General features: G+C 36.2%; 4 protein-coding genes and 1 non-coding gene across 5 annotated transcripts; 1 reads left to right on the top strand and 4 right to left on the bottom strand.

Annotated features, from left to right (window-relative positions):
• Positions 1-109: 109 nt before the first annotated feature.
• On the bottom strand, positions 110-3,893 carry Cbr-ceh-16 (the record flags this gene model as incomplete). Its single annotated transcript, XM_002642969.1, has 4 exons — positions 110-235; positions 3,216-3,294; positions 3,341-3,473; positions 3,701-3,893. The coding sequence occupies 4 exons, from the start codon at positions 3,891-3,893 to the stop codon at positions 110-112; spliced, it is 531 nt and encodes a 176-aa protein (XP_002643015.1).
• A 1,614-nt stretch (positions 3,894-5,507) lies between these two features.
• On the bottom strand, positions 5,508-5,589 carry CBG28283. Its single transcript has one exon. It is a non-coding gene (tRNA).
• A 4,822-nt stretch (positions 5,590-10,411) lies between these two features.
• CBG22921 lies at positions 10,412-12,732 on the bottom strand (the record flags this gene model as incomplete). The annotated part of the gene is made up of 5 exons (XM_045244657.1): positions 10,412-10,615; positions 11,227-11,501; positions 11,632-11,757; positions 12,436-12,633; positions 12,681-12,732. 5 exons carry the CDS (start codon positions 12,730-12,732, stop codon positions 10,412-10,414), a joined length of 855 nt encoding a protein of 284 aa, XP_045097728.1.
• Positions 12,733-13,024: 292 nt separating this feature from the next.
• Cbr-polk-1 lies at positions 13,025-16,245 on the bottom strand (the record flags this gene model as incomplete). The annotated part of the gene is made up of 7 exons (XM_002642971.1): positions 13,025-13,417; positions 13,925-14,029; positions 14,078-14,345; positions 14,478-14,608; positions 14,926-15,278; positions 15,609-15,843; positions 15,892-16,245. The coding sequence occupies 7 exons, from the start codon at positions 16,243-16,245 to the stop codon at positions 13,025-13,027; spliced, it is 1,839 nt and encodes a 612-aa protein (XP_002643017.1).
• A 232-nt stretch (positions 16,246-16,477) lies between these two features.
• Positions 16,478-19,737, top strand: Cbr-dnj-10 (the record flags this gene model as incomplete). The annotated part of the gene is made up of 9 exons (XM_045244656.1): positions 16,478-16,559; positions 16,629-16,732; positions 16,785-16,865; positions 16,911-17,078; positions 17,451-17,741; positions 17,787-18,088; positions 18,276-18,502; positions 19,513-19,633; positions 19,734-19,737. The coding sequence occupies 9 exons, from the start codon at positions 16,478-16,480 to the stop codon at positions 19,735-19,737; spliced, it is 1,380 nt and encodes a 459-aa protein (XP_045097727.1).
• Between the last annotated feature and the right edge of the window lie 1,480 nt (positions 19,738-21,217).

Below are 21,217 nucleotides of genomic sequence, written 5' to 3'. Positions count from 1 at the left end.
CAGCACAAAAAAAAGACTAAGGAAACTATAACAATCACTAAACACATGAGAACCGGGATACTGTATTTTTGGATGATTACTGTATTAGAAATTTCATGGGAGATTACTGTTACTGTCTAAAATGGTGGGTTTGTGATTGAGCTAGCTGAGCCATTATCTGGAATTGGTTATTTGGAGTGGGGGCGGAGCGATGGTGATGGTCGCCGGTGGTCTTTTTCAGCTTGGCACGTTTGTTCTGAAAGTTGAAAATTTTGAAAAAAAAGTTTTAATCTGACGGTTTCAAATACATGTTTAGATTCCAATAATCTAGATTTTGAAGCTAATTATGACCATTTCAAGATGATGGCCTAGAAATCCAAAATCATGAAAAACTGGGCCATTCTGTATACAAATGCAAAAGACAAGTTTAGATGGTTCTAAATCAATTTTTAGGTTTCAAAAATATTGATTTTGAAGCGAGTTATGACAATTTCGAATTTGGAAAAATGTGGTCTAGTTTTGGATTACTAGACCATCCCACTAAAATTGACATAACTCGCTGCAAAATCAAAATTTTGAAAATGTGCTGGTTTGGAATTGTCAAAACAAGAGCGTTCTAATGAATCACATTGTGGCCTAGTTTTCACAAAATTTGGGATCCTAGGCCATCGCATTTTTTTCAAATAGTGTTCCCTCCTTCAAATTTAAATGTTTCTTCTCATTTTTGTCCACCTGGTCCTGTCACATCGTCTTCTCTTCATTTCGACCATAAAATTTCCGATTCGTCTCAGATTTTAATCTTTTTTTTAGTAGCCGTCAGTGTCGCGTGCCGAAGCCCCTTTGACTTGAAACAAAAACTCATTGACAGTTGGTGTGACATGACAGACAAAAAACGTGTTTTTTGGAGACTAATTACCCAATTGAGCGCGACAAAAAAGACCTCCAACTCAAGTGAGAAGGAGGAGGAGTTTTTGAATTTTTGGAACTTTCAAAAAAAAATCCAAAAAGGCTACTGTAGCTAATTGTTGCTGTAGATATTGAGAAAATAAACTCATCTCAGAATCTCAAAATCTCAGAATCTCAGAATCTCAGAATCTCAGAATCTCAGAATCTCAGAATCTCAGAATCTCAGAATCTCAGAATCTCAGAATCTCAGAATCTCAGAATCTCAGAATCTCAGAATCTCAGAATCTCAGAATCTCAGAATCTCAGAAACCTAGGCATTCAGAATATTTCAGAACCATCAAGACTGCTTATTAGAAACTCATAACCGTCAGAATCTCAAAAATTTTCAGAATCTCAGAGTTGGAAAATATCAGAATCCTTCAGAATCTTATAGTCTTCGAAGCTACGAGAACATTCAAATCCCGAAAAATCTAAAACATCAAAATTCCAAAATTTCCTTATCTCTTGGTATCTCTCCTGAGTGTCACAGGGACCACCGACATGTTCTGATTACATAATTAGAGACCGCGCGGATAATTTTGTGTGCCGCCTATCAGATAATTACCCCTTTCTAATACATTCCGTAACAAACCAACGTCTTATTAAGAGTATTCCCGTCCCTCTAATTCGAGACGACACTATCTGATCTGGGGAATCTTTAAATTTTGTCAAGGTTGAAGGAAATTTGAATGGTTTGAAATGGCGAATAAGGTTCCAGTTTAGGAACTAAACCGGGGAGAATACTGTACCTAGAAAAAAGGGGTAATTAATCAAAATGACACTCTCTTTTTCGGCATGTGTCGTGAGACAAAGACAAACATTTGGATAGTAATGGGAAGGAAGAAAAGTTCCAATGTTCTCAGAGAATTTGAATTTTTCGCGCTTTGGAGAGTCATCAATCTTATGGGTTTTGAATTTTAAGACACGAGGAAACCGGAACTGGTATGTTTGAAGGTATGAAGTTTTGAACATTTGGGAAAAACGAGATTCTGAGATTCTGGAGAATGCATAAAACCTGAGTCTCAGAAAAACAAAATATTTAAAAATTCAAATTTTCAGATTTCGAGAATTTTCTGGAAACCTTAGATTCAAACTTTTGGAAATCTAAAAGTCTAATATTCTAGAGAATTTTGAAACTTTCGAAAGTTCTGGAAATCATTCAGGATATCTGGTATCTGAAATGTTAGGGATTTTGAAGTATTCGAAATATTGGAATCTCAAAAATCTCAAGGGAACATTGAAGATGGAAAACTTTCAAATTTAAAGGGAATTTTTTTTATGATTGGGAGCTAGGAGCTTTGGTAATCCTATGCGCCTTTAAAGCAAAAATTTGTAACAATGGTCTTTTGCAAAAACCACACATGATCATATTTATTTTAAATGTCTTAACAAGCCAAGTTCAAAACTATATGAATTTTTGAAAAATTTTGAAAACCAGCCAAGTTAAGAAAGGTCTACCGTAGATGATCTGATAGAACCTACTCTATACGTGCACTTTGAGCTCAATTATCTCAGTTCCTGTGAGAAGTTTCAAAAAATGCTAAAATGATAAAATATTTATCATAATATTACCAACATTTTAACAGTTAACAGATTTTATGTATCTCTTAAGAGACCGAGATAAATGAGTTCAAAGTTGGTAGCCATTTAGAGCTGCAGCTCCTCTGGCGGCATGAGCTGCAACCACACACCACTTCCAACTTTGAGACAACTTATCTCAATTCCTATAAAAGATATCAAAAATTTATCAACTGATAAAATGTTTATCATAATATGATCAACGTTTTATAAGTTGAAACGTTTTGATATCTTTTATAGGAACCGAGGTAAATGAGCTCAAAGTGCACATATAGGGTGGGCTTTGGTAAGTATACGGTAGCCTCCAACCGATAAGGTCACCAAGAAGATTCTTCACACACAAGTTAAATTTTGACAATGCACGAAAAACGGATTGCCTATATCCTATCAATATAAGTATGCGGTAGATCAAATATCTCTCACCTTCCACTAACTTGTCATGATCTACCATGACCTCCTTATCCCTTTTATCTTTACAACTCCTCGTACATCTCGTCGTCCAAACATATTCCCCCTTATCATAGTGTGTAATCTAACACTAATCGCTCATCCTTATTACTCCCTTTTCCTAACACCCCACAATTACATGGTCCCTTTGTCGGGAACAATAATAGGTAGTGGTCCCTTATCTAGTATTTCTTTTCCATTATTATTTGTTCCCAAAGAGACAAGTATACCGACAAAATAGACAAACGGTTATCTAGATAGCTCACCTGGAACCAAATTTTAATTTGAGACTCATTGAGCCCTAACTCGTGAGCCAGCTCTTGTCTTCGCTTCTCGGTGAGGTATCTGAAAATCGAATTTTCAGAAAATGAAGATCCAGATTTCTAGATACCTGTTATCCCTGAATTCCTGCTTCAGCCTATCCAACTGTTCCGATGTGAACGCCGTCCTTGGTCGCTTCTCCTCTTCCGAACTTCCACTGGATCCTGTGGATTCTCGTTTCCGTGGCTTTCGGTGGCGGGGTCCTAAATTTTGAAGCACTCTATGAACCAGTTTAAAACTTTTTGAATTTTTCGAAAAGCTAAAAATTAGATGAGTTATGGCATTTAGAATTTCGGCGGTCCTAAAAGAGTGACTCGAAATTTTCAAAATTCTATATCTCAGCGAGTTTTGACCCGATTTTTACAATTTTGGGCTTAAAACATCGCAATTTTTCCGCTCTATACAAATTGACATATATTTCGTAACCTACCTGCTGATGGTCGATCTGAATATCTCGTACAAAACACCCATGCTGGGAACATGTTGTTAACCGAATTTGGGGACGCAAAAGTGGGAGAAATGCTTGATGGCGATGTTGCTGGTGTCGAGATGGTTGGTGATGGTGGGGAAACGCATGGGAATGTGGAGGCGAGTATTTGATCAATTCCGAATTTTAGAATCATGGTTTATTTTTGGAAATTCTGTAAAAATTTAGATATGGGAAACACAATTTGAGGATGAGTTGAGAGAAATGAGAAGAGAATAAAAACTGAAAGACAAAAAGAAACATAAGCAAGCTGTAATTTCAAAAGGTGTCTGAAATTGAAAAAAACTGAACTCTAAGAAAGAAGAAATCTGAAAAAAATGCCAAAAACAATTTTTATCAATTTTAAACCGAAAATTCATCGATTCTAAAAATACATTCAAACTTTTCCGGTTTTTTCGAAACTTTCAGACTAGATCAAACAAACCTAGATCTTGATTTTTGTAGTTGACAACTTTTTTGGAAAATTCCATCCCGAAGAGATATGCCACGTGGAAAGAAGGAGCTCGCGCATGTCATAGCTCCACCTCCTCCTTACTGCTATTTTGGCATACCAGCTCAAGGAGCACTTGCACAGAAAAGATGTCTACTAGGAAAATTAAGCTCTTAGATTGTTTAGTCTAGTTCGAAAGTTTCAAAAAAATTGGACTATTCTTTGTACCTTATTTGGGGATTTCAAAAGTAACAAATTCGTTAAAATTAAACAATTTTAGAAATTGGTTTGGACCATGAAGTAACACAAAAACTAGGTTTTCTAACTGATCATCATCAAAAGTGAACGGGACCGAGCGGGGGTCATCAAGGGCGGCGCGCTCCAATCGTGCCGCCGAAGCTCCGCCCCTCTTTTGGCTCCGCCCCTTTTCACACCTAATTACGGGTTGTGTGGGGATGACAAGCAAAGCAAAAAGATGACGAAGATGAGGAGATTTAATTAGAAATAACATATCCAAATAAGCTGGGCTACAGTAGGAAAAACACGAAATTAGGGGATGAGCAATAGGAACAGTTGATGATGGATGAGAGGGGTATGGATTACGTAAGATGGTCCAAAATTAAATGTTATGTAAGATTTGCAGAAAGAAGGTTAGGGCATGTTAGTATAAGAAAGTTTGAAAAAAAAAACGTTTTTTTGAAATATAAGAATTATTCTGAAAAGGTTCTGAAATTGTTGGAAACTCAAAAGTTGAATGAGCCTTTGATCATGGAAACTTGGAATTTCAGCATTTTCGAAGTTTGGGGATTAGAATTTGAAACCATTTAAAACTTTGGAGTCTCAGAATCACGGTGTTTCAGAATCTCACAATCCAAGAATCTCAAAGTCTTACTTTCGAAAAATTAACATTAAAATTAGTTCCAAGCTGTCTTTCAGAGGCTGATAAAACTTCAAACCTGCTTTCATGGCCTAGCTTTCAAATGGTGGCCTAGCTTCCCCCTATTTTCAAATCCTAGTCCCCCCGTCCCTTTTGGCACTGAATTTCCTCCCTTACCGCAAAAGACACCCAACTAATTGCGCGTGTCATCTTGACATGTAATTGAGCCCGCGTAACTTACTTTAAAATTAAAATTGGGCTCTTTATCCGATGAGCGGTGTCCCTTCCCCCCTTTTGCTTAATTTGATGTCTTGACAACTTTCCAAGGGGGACTAGAAAGCCTAAAATCCAGTTTTCTCTAATGCAAACTAAAAGAAAAGTTCAAAAATATATCAAAATGACCTAGAAACCCAAAAATCATGCCATGAAAAAAAGCAAAAGTTCGCAGTCAGCAGGATTCGAACCTACGCGGGCAGAGCCCATTTGATTTCGAGTCAAACTCCTTAACCACTCGGACATGACTGCACCGGTGGAACATCGCTCTAGAGTGCGTATAGAAAAGGGGGATTGCCGCAACTTTGTGGGAAGCCTTGGAAGAGAAAAACCAAATTTTGAATGAATGAAAAAGTACAGTAATGTCATGAGCTACCGTAACCCAGTCATATGATACCAAAAAACAACAAAAAATTAAACTGAAAAATTACCTACCTATCTCCAACCAAGCAGAAAACGCGGTAAAACAAAAAAAGAGGGGAGGAAAGTGTAATTGGAGAAAGGCAATATAGATAGATTGCCATCTGAAATTGGGCATTTCAACACTTTTGTCGTCTTCTTTGATGAAGAAAAAAGAAATCTGAAATAGTGCGGAAGTTGGAGAGACCCAGACATGTCGAGCCCCCGCGCGGGCGAGATTAGATCTGTAAGGTTAGAGAAGTCTCTCCAGCTTCTGTGCACTATTTCGTTTAGAGAGTATTCAACATTTTGAAGAAGAAGTCACTTCTCTCTTTTCCCTCCCTTAATTAGTTTTGATAGAGAGAGAGAGGAAAGGAGGAAGAGAAGGGTTACCTTGTACACACAAATTGGCGCATCTTTTCAATTAATCGGGGTGGTATGACAAAAGAGGAGGAGGTAGATGAGGCAAAAGTACAGTAATCCATCCTTTTCTGTGGAAATTTGTGTTTTCAGTGTTTTCAACTTCCTTTGATTTTTGATGCCTTGCCATGCTCTGTGCCATCACCGCTTTCCCACTCCTTCCTATACGCCTTGCCGCTTTTAACCAATATCCAATATGCGGGTTGCAGTTTTGCTTGCCATTCAAGAGGTCACAGGTTCAATTCCACTTGGGTGGACACCTATTTTGATTTTGTTAAAGAGAATTGGGAAGTAGTTTTCATACCCATTTTTGCAGTTTTAGGTATTTTCGAGGATCCCGAGCCTCACAATCAGATAGTCTTTATCTAACCCCGAAGAATAACACCTTCCTGATAAGCCCATCCTGAACCAGTCAACACTTTTTCGCGCATCGGGGCTGTAAATCTATTGAAAATGCACACATAAAACAGTCAATGTTATGGCAATAAATAAGAACCAAGGAAGACAGGGCCAAGAAGACATTGAGAAGGTTGCGCAACTGGGTGAGAAGAAGGATACGTAACCGTTATTCATCATTCATTTACTAGATGATGATGAGGAAAACGACAAGATATTGTAAGATAGATAATATGTATGAGGGCGAGGACAACCGGAGAGAATTGGCATGAAGAAAACATTTTAGGGATAAGGAAATGGGTCCTTAAATTCCTCTCAAAATTTTCTCATCATTCAGAATCTATTGTTTTGTACGGTTACAAAACAACTTTAAACCTGTCCAATAGTTCTGAAAATTTTGGAGTGTCTCAAACAAAAACAGAGCTTCATTTTCGCAGTTGACAACTTTTTTGTAAAATTGATGCCTGATGAAGTATGCCACGTGGCGCAAGAAGGCTTAAGCCTGAGCCATCGCGCGCTGCTTTTGGCGTAACTCTTCCAGATGGAGTTTTCCAGAAAAGTTGTCAACTGCAAAAATGAAGCTCCAGTTTTGTTTAGCATGCTCACAAAATTTCGACCAAATCGGATAAGCCTAAGTCCTTGCTCCAGGCACCTGAATTTTCCAGGAATACTGTACTTACTGAAAAACCTTTTTCCCCAATTTTCAAAAGTACACTTTTCAGAAATCGAAATTCTGGGAAATTCCGAAATCGTGGTCTTTAAAATCTCAACTTCAGTGTCATGAAAATTTGAAAATGTCAATTTTAAGCCAAAAAGCCCTCCTACACAGACTCATTTCGACCTAAAAATGTCAGCTTCTCATTTTGAAAGTCAAAATCTACAGTAATCTTTGTGTTTCCCCCTAAATCTGTCAATATATGCTTATATGAACTAGTACTATTCCTCTCGACACGAGAGTCTCGTGTCATTTCCGGATTGCCACTAGACTTCATGCCCATATTGCTCATCCTAATATAAACATTGCGCAAGCTCAAATACAATATGTATCTTTCTTCAAACGCTCATCAATTATATAACATCCAACGAAGGAGATGTGGTCATTTTGAACTTTTTGAATTTCGGAGAATCTGGATTCCAAAATTTGTACATTTTTTGGCAATTCCGACTGTTCTAAAGCAGGGGGGGGGGGAGCCATTTTAATGTATGAAAGCTACACCGTCGAAATATCATGGTACCCACTAATAGAGGTACTGTGGCCACATGGAATAATGTGAACACCGATTACTGGACACCATCACGTCAGCAATGCGTACTCCAATCCCAAAAATTGTGTTGAGTTCCCCCTCTTATATAATGTTCCTTTAAGATTACTTCAAGGATCCACAAAGGTTCTTATGGGTTCTTCAAGCTTTAGAGTTGCGTTAAAGTTTCTTTAACGTTCCTTGAAGGTTCTTTTAGGGGTTCTTTCAGGATCCTTTAAAATTTCTTTAAAGGTGGGGGGACATGAAAAAAATAATGTTCTCGAAATTTCGTTTAAATATGCCTCTCGAGGAGTTGAACGTGTGGGACGAGGATTGAGGGTGCGGCGCCGCTACCGACTGAGCTACACGGGCAAAGAGAAAGCGGTCGCCCGATTGCATACATAAAGGCGAGGAAGACAGCTGTACGCAGAGTGACATTAAGCGTTGTACACCGTCACGGTAGAATGCATACTATGGCCCCAAAAATCCCCCGTAAAATCTCCTGTCCCCCCACCTTTAAGGTTCCTTTAAGGTTCATTCGAGGCCTCTTTGAGATTTTTTAAAATGTTCCCTTAAAGGTGGTGTACGGTGAATTTTTTTATTGCATCAAAATGTGCAGAAATGCATGTAGATTGACATAAAAATAAAGAAAAAATTCAAAAAAAAACTTCCTTCATCGAGAAAAACGCATCGAAAAACACGCTGAAAGCCCTTAGGGACGAGCTTTTTTTCTAGGCCGCCTGGTGAGTAAATTTTCCGATGTATCTGGAAGAAAACATGACAAAAACCTTGAATAATCTTGAAAAAACCGAAAAAAAAAGTGAGAGCGAGCGAAAAAACCTTAAAAGTTTGAATTCGCGCGCTTTTACTCACCGGGCGGCCTAGAAAAAAGCTCGTCCCTAAGGGCTTTCAGCGTATTTTTCGATGCGTTTTTCTCGATGAAGGAATTTTTTTTGAATTTTTTCTTTATTTTTATGTCAATCTACATGCATTTCTGCACATTTTGATGCAATAAAAAATTTCACCGTACACCACCTTTAAGGTATTCTTTAAGCTTCCTTTGAGGTTCCTTCAAGATTCCTTTAAGGCTCCTTTGGAGTTATTTAAGTTGTTCCATCACTCCCAAGGATTCGAAGAATCCACATGAGATTTCAGAAGATACCATCATTTTCTTCTGAATTCATCGCTCCTAATGTGAATCCATCCTCTTCACACGTACCGCCCGAGATGTATCCATATCGCACAAATAGGTATTTTAATTGTGTCAAACGGATGAGGAAAAATAGATTGAGGCGGATAAGAAGATGAGAAGAGGCAAGAAAGAGGTGTCCAATTTGCCGCAACACAATTAATTAAAATGGAGACAGAGAGAGCGAATCGGGAGACTCTTTCAACAATTTGATTTTTAAAGCGATAAATGTGTGAAATTTTGGATGGAAATTGAGGGAAAAATGTATATAGAAAATCGTTGAGGAAGAATTTTGACTCCAAAAAATGAAAAAAAAATGAATTTTCAGAATTTTTCAAAATTTTCAGTTTTCAAAGTTTTAACTCTTCGTAATTTCCAGAACTTTCCAAAATTTCAGAATTTATTTTTTTTTCGAATTTTCCAAAACTTTCAACTTTAGAGATTTTCCGAATTTTCAGTATCAGGAATTTCCAGAAGTTCCAATTTTCAAAACTTTTCAGAAATTTCGAAATTTCAAATTTTCATGATTTTCAAAATCAAAAATTTATAATTTTTTGAAACTTTTTAAATTTTTGAATTTTTACAATTTAAGAATTTTTAAATTTTTCGTAGTTTCAAAAATTCCAGAATAATTGGAATTTTGACAATTCACGATATTTTCAGTTTTTCCAGAATTCTAAACTTTTCAATATTCAATTTCCAAACTTTTCGGTCTTGAAAATTACAGATTTTTCGATATTTTCAGAATGTCCAGAATTTTCAGAATTTTCGAAAATTCCAGAATAACCGTTTTTCGAATGTTCCAAAATTTTCGATTCTTGGTATTTTTAGAATTTTCAGTATTCTGAATCTTGATAGTGTTCCTTGATCCCCTGGAATTGGAAAATTCTTGAAATCAAAAAATTATTTTTTTTTCAAAAACATATTTATTGACAAGACAAGGCAAATAAAATATTTAAAACAAATTAAAGCTGATCAATGAAGCACAATCATCGTCCTCTCTCATATTTCTCACACCGTCTCATCACGTCTTCAACTTCCCGAACCGCTCGATCCACGTATTTTTGTTGGGTCCCGGAGATTTTCAGAGTCTTGTGTCCCTTGAATTCAAATTCTTCAAAAAACAAACTGGCGCCAGATGCCTCATGAATCTGTCGAATTTTTGATCCCCGTTTTCCAAGGATTCTGGGGACGTAGAAAAGTGGAATTTCTATTTCTTCGGTAACAAAAGGATTGGCGGAAAATTCGAATTTCTTGACGTCTTCTTTCTCCTTTTCTTCTTTCTTTCTCTTCTCAATAATCTTCAGAATCCACATCCACGCCTTCTCAACACATTGCTCATCACCACGAATCACGACGTCTCGAGTCCCTTCTTTAGCGATTTCATTTGAAATTTTAATATTTGTATTCGTTTCCCGTTGAATTTCTTTCAGATTAACTCCTGTTTTCCCATTACTTCTCCAACAAATTTCGCTTCGATTTTGTAGATTTTTTGATGGTAAAAATCGGAAACTATTTTGTCCAATGCGTTTTTCGCGTTTTTCAGCATGTCTGGGTAGCCGTAGAAGTGAATTGGGTCGTTGTGTTGAGACCAGCTTTTACGGTAGGTCAGACAGCGGACACCAGTTTTCATCTGGAATTTTTTGGGATTTTTGAAAGAATTTTTAGGAAATTTTGAAATTTTTTGTGGAATTTTTCGGGATTTTTAAAGAATTTGTTGGGATTTTGAAGAATTTTTTGGAATGTTTGAGGAATTTTTTGGAAAAATTTTTAAGAACTTTTATAGAACTTTTTGGGATTTTTGAAGATTTATTTTTGGATTTCGGATTTTTTGAAGAATTTTTTTTGGATTTTTAAAGAATTTGTTGTTGTTTAGAAGACATTTTTAAGGGTTCGAGAAGAATTGTTGGGACTTTTGAAGTTTTTGAGCTAATTTACCGTATATTAGCGTTCGAGCGTACTTGCAATGCGGTGAAATTAATTACTTTAAATATAAAATTTCAATTGTAGAAACCTCAGTAAAGAGAATTAAAATTTGACTCAAAAAATCGAAAATTTCAAAATTTGGCTCGAAAAATCAATTTTTTGAAATTCGACTCTGAAAATCAAATATTTTCAAATTTGACTCTAAAAATTGAAAATTTCAAAATTTGACTCAAAACTCAAAATTAACAAATCAATTCTAATAATCGCTTTTTCCTAATTTGGATCAAAAACCAAAAATATGAAAGACAAAAATCGCACAATCAATCCTAGCATCTTCTCCTTAAAATCTCGACTCCGCTGAACTTTTTCTGGAATGTGACACCAATATTCTTGTTGTACTCCGAATTTTCGAAAATTCTCCTCTATTGTGTGCCAACAAAATGCGTCAATAACGTCGCACGCCTTCCTGACGTCTTCTGGTCCAGTACTTCCTTTGATTTCAATCTTATAGAAGCCACCACGACCGGGAACATCGTAGATTGTAAATGTGGAATTTGACAATGTTTCAAGACGATTTACTTCACTTTCTGTCACTGAAAAGTGAGAATTTGTTGTGAAAATCTGTGGAAATATACTAAAATTAGTGTTTTTAGAATCCAAAATTCTGGATTTTAGACAAAAAGATTTCCCAATTTTTTTCAGAATTTTTAGCGAAAAGCTTACATTCAGACTTGCACAACTTGGAAACCAACACTATTCCTCTTCTCGATAAGTCGAATTTTTGATTTTCCAAAAAATTCTCATGTCTTTTGGCTTCTTTGGAAGTCCAATTTTTGGGATCTTGTTTCACTGAAATTTTAGAAAAATCGATTTTTTTTCTGAAATTTTTCTTGGATTTTGAAATTTCTAAGTTCAACCAATTTTTGAGCTTTTCCAGGAATAATCTTAAATTTCTCAAAATTACTTAAAAAAATTTTTTTTTTAATTTCAGATAAAACTCACAAGCCCCTCCTGGATAGGCAGCCAACATCTTCTCCTTAGTATCCAATTCTCTGTATTCCTGGGCTTTCCTGGATATCACAGCGTCAAGCCATTCATCGTATTTTCTGGATGATTTTCTTGGTGGCTTGGAATATTCTGGAAAAATATAATAACTGTAAAACCTGTAATAAAAGGGCTCTCTAACTTCCAACTTTTAGCCCATATATCTCGATTCCTGTGAAGGTTATCACAAATTTGTCAACTGATAAATTGTTTATCATAATATTACCAATATTTTATTAGTTGACACAGTTTTGATATCTTTTACAGGAACCGAGATAAATTGTCTTAAAGTTGACAGTGTGAGGGCCCTTCTATTACAGGTTTTACGGAATGCTGAACAAGAGTATCTAAAATTTTTAAAAAAAATTGGATCTCAAAAACTCTGAAAATAACTGTAAAAAAACCGAAAAAACCTGACATTCCCAAATCTCAAAAAGTTGAAAAAAATCTGTGTGTCCAGATGTCCGCTCTAAAAGTCTTTACCTATTCCATCCTCCTCTTCTTCACCATCATTATCCGTATCGTTCCGTCTTCTTTTTTCAGGTTTCTTTGGAAAAGTCCTCAAATTATCATTCAAAATTTCGTTGGAAACTGAAAAAATGGGAATGTCTGTCTGTGTGTCCGGATGTCCATCTGGTTCCTCGAACTTTGTAATTTCAAAATTCGAAATTCTTGAACAATCTGAAATTGATTTTTTTTTTTGGAAAATTCAAAATAATTCTCAGTACCAATCCCATAACCATCGTCGTCTGGTTCCTCTAGTTTTGGAATTTCCAGCATTTTTTGAAATTTCTGGAAAAAATTTCTAGATTTTCAGACAAATTTTAAACAGAAAAATACTTGAAAATCGATATTTCGACTTGAATTCAAAAAATTGAAATTTGAAAAAAATCGGGCAAATTTATTCAAATTAGTCATGATAATAAGTTGAGACATTCACAGGGAAACATAAATGAGTATTACAGTAAGAATTTACAGAAATAATAAAATCAAAAAATTTGATTTTTTGAATTTTTCGAAGTTTTGAAAATTTTCAAAAATCGCAAAATTCTGAAAAAAAAAATCAAAATCTTCAATTCTTTTTCTTCCAAAACGAGTCGATTGTCGCCACTTTCTTCGTCGTCCCCATCTGATTCTTCTCTTGGATTTTTCGCTTTTTAGGCGGCGCCAAATTTGAATTTTGAGATTTTTGAAAATTCAAATTTCTCTTCTTATTCTTCTCTGTATTTTTCTCCACCGAAATACATATCAAGTCTGGCGTTTCGACGTCTTCTTGACTCATTTTCAGAATACATTCATCCACGTGGCGATTCAGAAACTCTAGAAGACGTCCTCCGCCAGTTTCCACTTCATCACCACAAATCGGACATTTTCGGGTTTCCATTTCGATGATGTCATCTGGAGACGATGTCACGTCTTCTGAATTCTGAATTTTCAACTTGGCATCGTTCCAGAAGTCTTGGATCTGAAAAATTGAAGTTTTGAAAAAAAAACAAACTTTTTTGAAATTTTTGACATTTCCAGAATGTTCCTAGCTTTCAGAATTTGAAATTCCGAAAATTCCAGAATTTTCGAATTATCCAGAATTTTCAAAATTTTTTTTAATTTCAAGAACTTTTTTAACTCCAAGAATTTTTAAAATTTTCCAGAATTTTCGAATTTTCCAGAATTTTCGAATTTTTCAGAATTTTCGAATTTTTCAGAATTTTAAATTTTCAAGGTTTTTAATTTTCGAAATATCCAGAATTTGTTAGAATTTCGATTATTTTTAATTTCTGAATTCTCGTAATTTCCAGAACTTTCGAAATTTTCAGAATTTTTAAAATTTCCAAAATTTTCAATTTTCGGCACTTTCCGATTTTTTTTAAATTTTCGAATTTTCCATTTTCGAGATTTCTAGATATTTCAATTTTCAATGTTCAAAAGTTCCAAAATTTCAATTTTTCAAATTCCCGCCAAGCCACTTTTTTACCGTTTTGCTCTTTTTCTCCTCCTCGAACACCAGCTGCGACAGGCGAACGCCTAGAAGACGAATCTCCTTGCCACGTTCTTTTTCCAGAAGCTCCAGAGAGAATTTCTGAAATTCGAAAATTTCAAAAATTTAGAGATTCAAAAATCCAAAAACCTGGATATCCTCCAACGTCGTCACGGCTTCAGAAGGCGTCAACGACCTGGTTAGCACGTCGAACGACGATAATTTCAGTTTCAATGTTATCGTTTTTCCTCCTGTCACTCCGGATTTCCGGATGTCCTCTTCCAACATTCGGCAGATTTCCGAATGTTCTAGAAGCAGAATTTTGAAATCCGCAGTTGGTGAAAATGTGCGCTCCACCGAAATACTTTTCCGGCGGGGATCCGATGAAGATGGGCGGCCTGGAAGGCCTAGGGCGGTTCTGGAAAATTCGAATTTTTGAAAATTTTCAAAAATTCAATTTTGTTCAGTGGAGGATTTTTAGCTTTTTTTTGTTGAAAATTTTAAAAATGTGAATTTTTGTTCAATGGAGCGCGCTTTTTCTGAATTCTACCTCAAAAAAGATTCCTGAGTCAGTTGTGAGAAGCATAATGGGAAGAGCGACGCCTTCTGAAGCATATCGCCAACGGTTCGGATGTCCATGGATTGGAGATGAGCTTCAGAGACCCGTCCGATGCCACCGACCTGGAAAAGGATAGGGAAAATGGGCGGGAAATTTGAAAATTTGATTTTTTTGAAATTCCGGGAATTTTCAATTTTCGACATTTTCCAGAATTATAAGTTGTTCAATTTTAAGCGTTTCCAGAGTTTTCAAAAATTTCGGATTGTTAAAATTTCTAGAATTTTCGATTTTGGAAGCTTTTGGAAATTCCAGAATTTCCGAGATTTTCAGAATTTCGAATTTATCGATTTTTAAGAATTTTTTGAATTTTCAAAAAAACATTTTGAAATTTTTTCGAAAATTTCAGCTTTTTCCCTATAATTCTCCTCAATTTTCTCACTTTTCGAATCGGCAAATCTCTCAAAAATTCGAGAATCTTCTCCCGATCATTCTCTAGCACATATTGTCCATTTGGCTTATTAAAATCCGAGCAAATTTTAGCCAACATAAAATTGGCTGCAATTCCAGCCGAGCACGTTAGCCCAGTCTTTTGCTCAACACGAAATCGAATTTCCCGAACGATTTCCTCTCTTCCGATTCCAAATTCCACGTCATCATAGTAGATTTTTCGGGTTTTCGAGCATTTTGGGCATTCGGATTCTTCTGAATCTAAGTATTCTGGAGATTCTGAATCTGGGACACGTGGCAACCAGCATGGACAATCACCACCGTACCGGTGTCGTTTCAGGGTTCCTGAAAAAGGATTTTCAGTTGAAAATTGAGATTTTTACTTTTAAAAGATTGAATTTCCGGAATTTTCCATTTTTCAAAATTTCAGAATTTTCAGAATTTTCTTGAAATTGTTCAATTGAAAATTAGAGTTTTTCAGATTAAAAGTCAGAATTTTAATGTCTGAAATTTGAATTTTCGGCTCAGAAATTGGGATTTTTAGGTCAGTTAATCTGATTTTCAAGTGTTCAAAGCAGGGGTTTACTGCCTTTTCTTGGGTATTGTAGAGGTCAGAATTTGGGATTTTTAGCTCAAAATTAGGGTTTTGAGTTCGATTTTCCGATTTTTAAATACTTTTTTCCGTTCTCGCAGCGACATAATCAGTCAAATCAATATACGCCTCATCCAACGACATCATCCCCACATCTCCATCGTATTCGGCGAAAATTTCCGAGAATTGGCGGGAAATTTTCGAATATTTTGTATAATTCCCAGGCACTAATGTTAGATTTGGACACAATTTCTTAGAAATAAAACCAGGCATCCCGGCACGAACACCGAATCGACGAGCCAAGTAGTTCGAGGTGCTCTGGAATGGTAAACTTGAGATTTTTTAGTGAAAAAATCCAAAAATCACCAGCATTGCTGCCGATCCAACGGCCATCGGAATCGTCCGTAATTTCGGATCATCTCGCATTTCAACAGCCGCGAAATAGGCATCCATATCTATACAGACACAGTCTCGACTCAAATCTCGCTGACTTTCTAGTTTTGTTTCCACATTTTTCATCAAGTGCTCAGCACCTTGGCGTTCTTCTTTCGTCGCTGTACTCAACCGATTCTTGATTTCCAGCACTTTTTCCTCAATTCTAGACTGTTGTTTCTTGGAAAATTCCGAATAGGAGGCCGAGGTGTTCTCTTCGATAACTTTTGTGATTTTTTCCTTGTCCAAACCGCTCATGCCGGCCTTGTTGTCATTGAAAGTTAGCATCTTTTTCGAAAAACTCAATGAAAAATCTTCGAAATATGACGAAATTCAAGTTTCCCTCTTGAAAATAAAAAAAAAACAACGATGCTCCGAAATCCCACTGTGTAACTTTGCGCCGCGGTGTTTGCACACTTTTCTAAAAAAAATAATTTTTTTCGGGATATTTTTCGTTTTTCTAACTTTTCCCTGATTAAAAAAATTATTTTCCTTCATTTTTGAATTCAGGGTGCTCTAAATGTTCGTTTTAAACCGAACTGCTGGCATAGTCCACCGTGCAGTGCCTCTACTGGCGCCGACAACATCAGCAGTGAAAAATGGTAATTTTTAACTTGTTTTTCTGTATTTTTACTTGATTTTTTCCCGTTTTCCAATGATTTAATGTTTAGCACAACTCCACACAACACAACAATTGTCAAAGGAGGACTACTATAAAACGCTGGGCGTTGACAAGAAGGCTGATGCAAAATCCATTAAAAAGGCGTATTTTCAAGTAAAACCTGAATAAATTTTTTAGTTTTTCGTGCTAAAAGAGAGGTTTTCAGCTTGCCAAAAAATACCATCCGGATGTGAACAAAACGAAAGAGGCGCAGACGAAATTCCAGGAGATTTCTGAGGCTTATGAAGTAATTTTTCAATTTTTATAAAAACTTGAATTAAGAATATTCCAGGTCCTCTCCGATGATTCAAAGCGTCAAGAATACGATTCGTTTGGTAGTGGTGGTGGGGCTGCTGGAAGGGGCGGAGCTCCGGGCGGTGGATTCCATTATCATGGAAATGTCGATGTTAATGAGATCTTTAGACGAGCGTTCGGAGGAGGAGCTGGAGGGGGTGGAATGGTTAGTTTTTGAGGTTTTTTAAAATTGAAAATCAAGGAAAACGCCATATAAAAGATGCAGGAAGTGTTTTTTTTTCGGAAAAAATATATAGTTTCGATTTTTTATGCCTCCAGAAAATCTATTGTTATCGAATTTTTTTTTCAAAATTTTTATTTTTCCTGGCTCATAAAACAATGAAAAAAGCTATAAAACGTTATATTTTCCCTTCAAAAATCGATTTCTAAGCTTCATTTTTGGCTGATTTCATCTGTTTTCTGACCATTCATAATGCCATTTTGTAGCTTCCATTTACAGGGTTCTGGCTATTTTCAGTCCTTATTTTTAGCTATTTTGAAATTCTATATATTTTCTTTCCAAAATCACTATTTTCAGGGAGGTTTCAACTTCGACAACTTTGCCCAATCGGCATTTGGCCATTCGGCTGCTCAAGAGATGGTAATGGATATTTCATTCGAAGAAGCCGTTCGAGGAGCCACTAAAAATGTATTCGTCAACGTTGTCGAGGATTGTCTAAAGTGTCACGGATCACAAGTCGAGCCAGGATTCAAAAAGACGACGTGCCCGTATTGTAACGGTACTGGAGCGATTTCCCAACGTCTTCAGGGCGGATTCTTCTATCAGACGACGTGTAATAGATGTCGAGGTAGTGGACATTATAATAAGGTTGGTGAGGGTCTTTAAAAAATGCTTAAAATTGATCTTTTCCAGAATCCCTGCCAAGAATGTGAAGGAGAAGGTCAGACGGTGCAACGTCGTCAAGTGTCCTTCAACGTTCCAGCTGGCACGAATAACGGTGACAGTTTGAAATTCCAAGTTGGCAAAAATCAGGTCTTCGTTCGGTTCAACGTGGCACCGTCGCTGAAATTCCGTCGAGAAAAGGACGATATTCATTGTGATGTGGAGATCTCATTAGCACAGGCGGTACTCGGTGGAACTGTTAAAGTACCTGGAATCAATGGAGACACCTATGTTCATATTCCAGCCGGAACTGGTAGTCATACCAAAATGAGGTGGGGGAAATTAGAAGAAAATGTAGGGATTTTGAGTAGTTTGAGCTGGAAAACTAGGTCAAAATGAACCATTTTCAACTTATTTTTTTAGTGAATTGTGTCAAAAATAGTTCTAATTAAGCGAAAAATCGAAAAAAAAGCTAAAAATTTTCGTTTTTAAGCCATTTTAAAAGCATTGTTTTTCCAGATTAACCGGTAAAGGAGTCAAACGACTACACTCAATAGGCCACGGTGATCAATACATGCACATCAAAGTCGCGGTGCCGAAATATTTGACAGCCGAACAGAAGGCAATAATGCTCGCATGGGCGGAGACGGAAAAACTGAAGGATGGAACGATTAAAGGACTGGAAAATGTGGAAAAATCGTCAACGGAGAAAAAGACAGAGGAGGAGAAGAAGACGAAGAAGGAAGGTAAGAGAGAAAAATTTCAAAAAAAATTTCAGAAAATCTGAAAATATCTGGGCTGAAATCTTGAAAATAATCGACCAAAAATAAGCGAGAATTTTCGTCAAAATTGACAAGAAAAAACAATTTTCGAATCAAAAAGTTACGTGCAAAATTCCGATAATGACCTAGAAAAAAACTAGGTCGCGACCTAGAAAAAATTAGGTCACGACCCAGACAATGTAGGTCATAACCTAGAAAAAACTAGGTCATGACCTAGCAGAAAGTGGGTCACGACCTAGAAAAACTAAGTCATGACCCAGAAAAAAACTAGGTCCTAACCCAGAAAAAAACTAGGTCATAACCCAGAAAAAAACTAGGTCATAACCCAGAAAAAAACTAGGCCACGACCTAGAGGAAATTAGGTCACGACCCAGACAATGTAGTTCATAACCTAGAAAAAACTAGGTCATGACCTAGAAGAAATTAGGTCACGACCTAGAAAAACTAAGTCATGACCCAGAAAAAAACTAGGACATAACCCAGAAAAAAACTAGAGCATAACCTAGAAAAAAACTAGGACATAACCCAGAAAAAAACTAGAGCATAACCTAGAAAAAAACTAGGACATAACCTAGAAAAATTAGGTCATGGCCTAGAAAAATACTAGGTCACGACCTAGAAAAAAAAACTAGGTCATGACCTAGAAAAAAAACTAGGCCACGACCTAGAGGAAATTAGGTCACGACCTAGAAAAAACTTGGTCATGACCTAGAGGAAATTAGGTCACGACCTAGAAAAAACTTGGTCATGACCTAGAAAAAAACTAGAAAAAACCGGGCCGTGACCTAGAAAAAAATAGGTCACGTAAAAATTTTTTTTTAATTTCATAAATTTCTCGTTTTTTAACTGTTTTGCATTCCTTCTGATGCCTCTAAAAACCCAATTTTTACCTGTAAAAGTTCAGAATTCTCTGGAAATTTCCAATAGAATTTTCTGGATTTTTTTGAAGAAAAAAAACTTTAAAAACATTTTAGGTGCATCAGAGCAAAACCACAAAAAACGCAAAGAGCCGGTGGTGGAAAAAGCGGAAACTATCGATGACGAAAATCAAGAAAACGAGGGATTTTTAGGCAAAATTAAGCGGAAAATTTTCGGGTAATTTTTTGGGAACATTTTGATATGAAAATTCGAAAAATTGAGTGAAAATTGAGGATTCTAGACCAATTTTTAGCTAAAAATTAGTTGAAATTTTCAGATAAACCCCAACAACCACCAGTGGAAAAAGAAGAGCCAAATAGCGAGGAAACGAGTGAGAACCCGAAGAAAAAAGCGGCAGAATCCTAATTTTTCCTCTATTTTTTTTTGAATTTCCCGCCTTTTTCATTGATTACGGTCCTCCTTTTTTCCAATGTTTTTTCCTATTCGAGTAGTAGTTATTCTAGAATTTTTAGTGATTTTTTTTGTTATCCCTGTTTCTCCTCTTTTTTCTTCAAAACCAAAAATAATCGAAATATTTCTTGTTATTAGAAAAAATTTAAAGTATTGAAATTGTTTTTTTTCCGAAATTTTAAAATTTTCTTAATGTCAAAAGACGAAATTAGTAGAAAAAATGATCTAGAAAGTATAGAAAATTGTGCTCTCTCCAGGGATTGTTAGTTGGCGGAAAATCCTTGGCGGTGTTCCTTCATGGTCCCCGATCGATATTCAAGAGTCAAAAGATGCGATTTAGGTCATCTATTGTCTTTTCCTCTTTACCTTGTCACATGCATGTCAAAACATCACTCACAATGTTGTTTTATTGCTCCCTAATTACTCATCTGATGACGATAACAATACCTAAAACGTTTGAAAAGGGGGCGGTGTTTCCCACGGGAAGGATTAGGCCAGGTGCAGGTGGGCTAAGCCCCGCCCCCTTTTCTCCCAATACGGGCAAAAAATTCATTTTAGGTGTTCGACGTTTGTGAAGTAGGCCAGTTGGGTAATGGGCTAGTTGGTCTGATCGGTCAGTTGGACTTCGGTTCATACTGGAAGAGCTTATCACTAGAACAGGACTCATACTGCGAATACTGATTAGACTGAGGACAATGGGGTTTTTGGTTGGTTTTTTCCCCGGTACAAAACCATTTTCCCTTTCTATGTACTGAGCCTCTACGTGGCGAAAGAGATCAACAGACTAGATTTGTCTGGCTAATCCAGTACACGAAATCCGAAGAAAATTCTGTATTTCTTATATTCATATCATCAAAGTTAAAAAAAAACGTATTAATAATAGTAGTCTATTAGTCCTTATTTTAGCTCATTGGCGAAAAAGAAGTTTTTTATTTAATTTATTGGTTTTTTTTAAATTGATTATTTCGCATTTCCAAATGATAAATGGCAAAATTTAAAGCTCTCAAAAAGTAGGTCAAGAGTTTCGGATTGTTCTGAAAATTTCAGAAAACATAGAACAAAAATAGAGCTCCATTTTTGCAGTTGACAACTTTTACGAAAAATCAATATCTATCTGAAAAGATACGACTCCTGAAAGCGTCATCAATTTTTTCTTCAAAATATACTGTATTCAATAAAACGTAGGCCNTGGNTTTAGAAGAAGCAAGAATTCTTAGTTTTGAGTTTTGAACTTCGAAAAATCCAGATAGTTAGAATAACGCCAATTCCTCCATTATAAGCCCACCTTATACATCGAATTTGAGCTCAATTGTCTTGTTTCTTGCGAGAGATATTAAAATTTTGTCAACT

This window comes from Caenorhabditis briggsae (genome assembly GCF_000004555.2).
Source record: "Caenorhabditis briggsae complete genome, chrIII, whole genome shotgun sequence".
Classification (NCBI taxonomy): Eukaryota; Metazoa; Nematoda; class Chromadorea; order Rhabditida; family Rhabditidae; genus Caenorhabditis; species Caenorhabditis briggsae.
The sequence above is the reverse complement of the archived record's forward strand: the minus strand, read 5'-3'. Positions and strand labels throughout refer to the sequence as shown.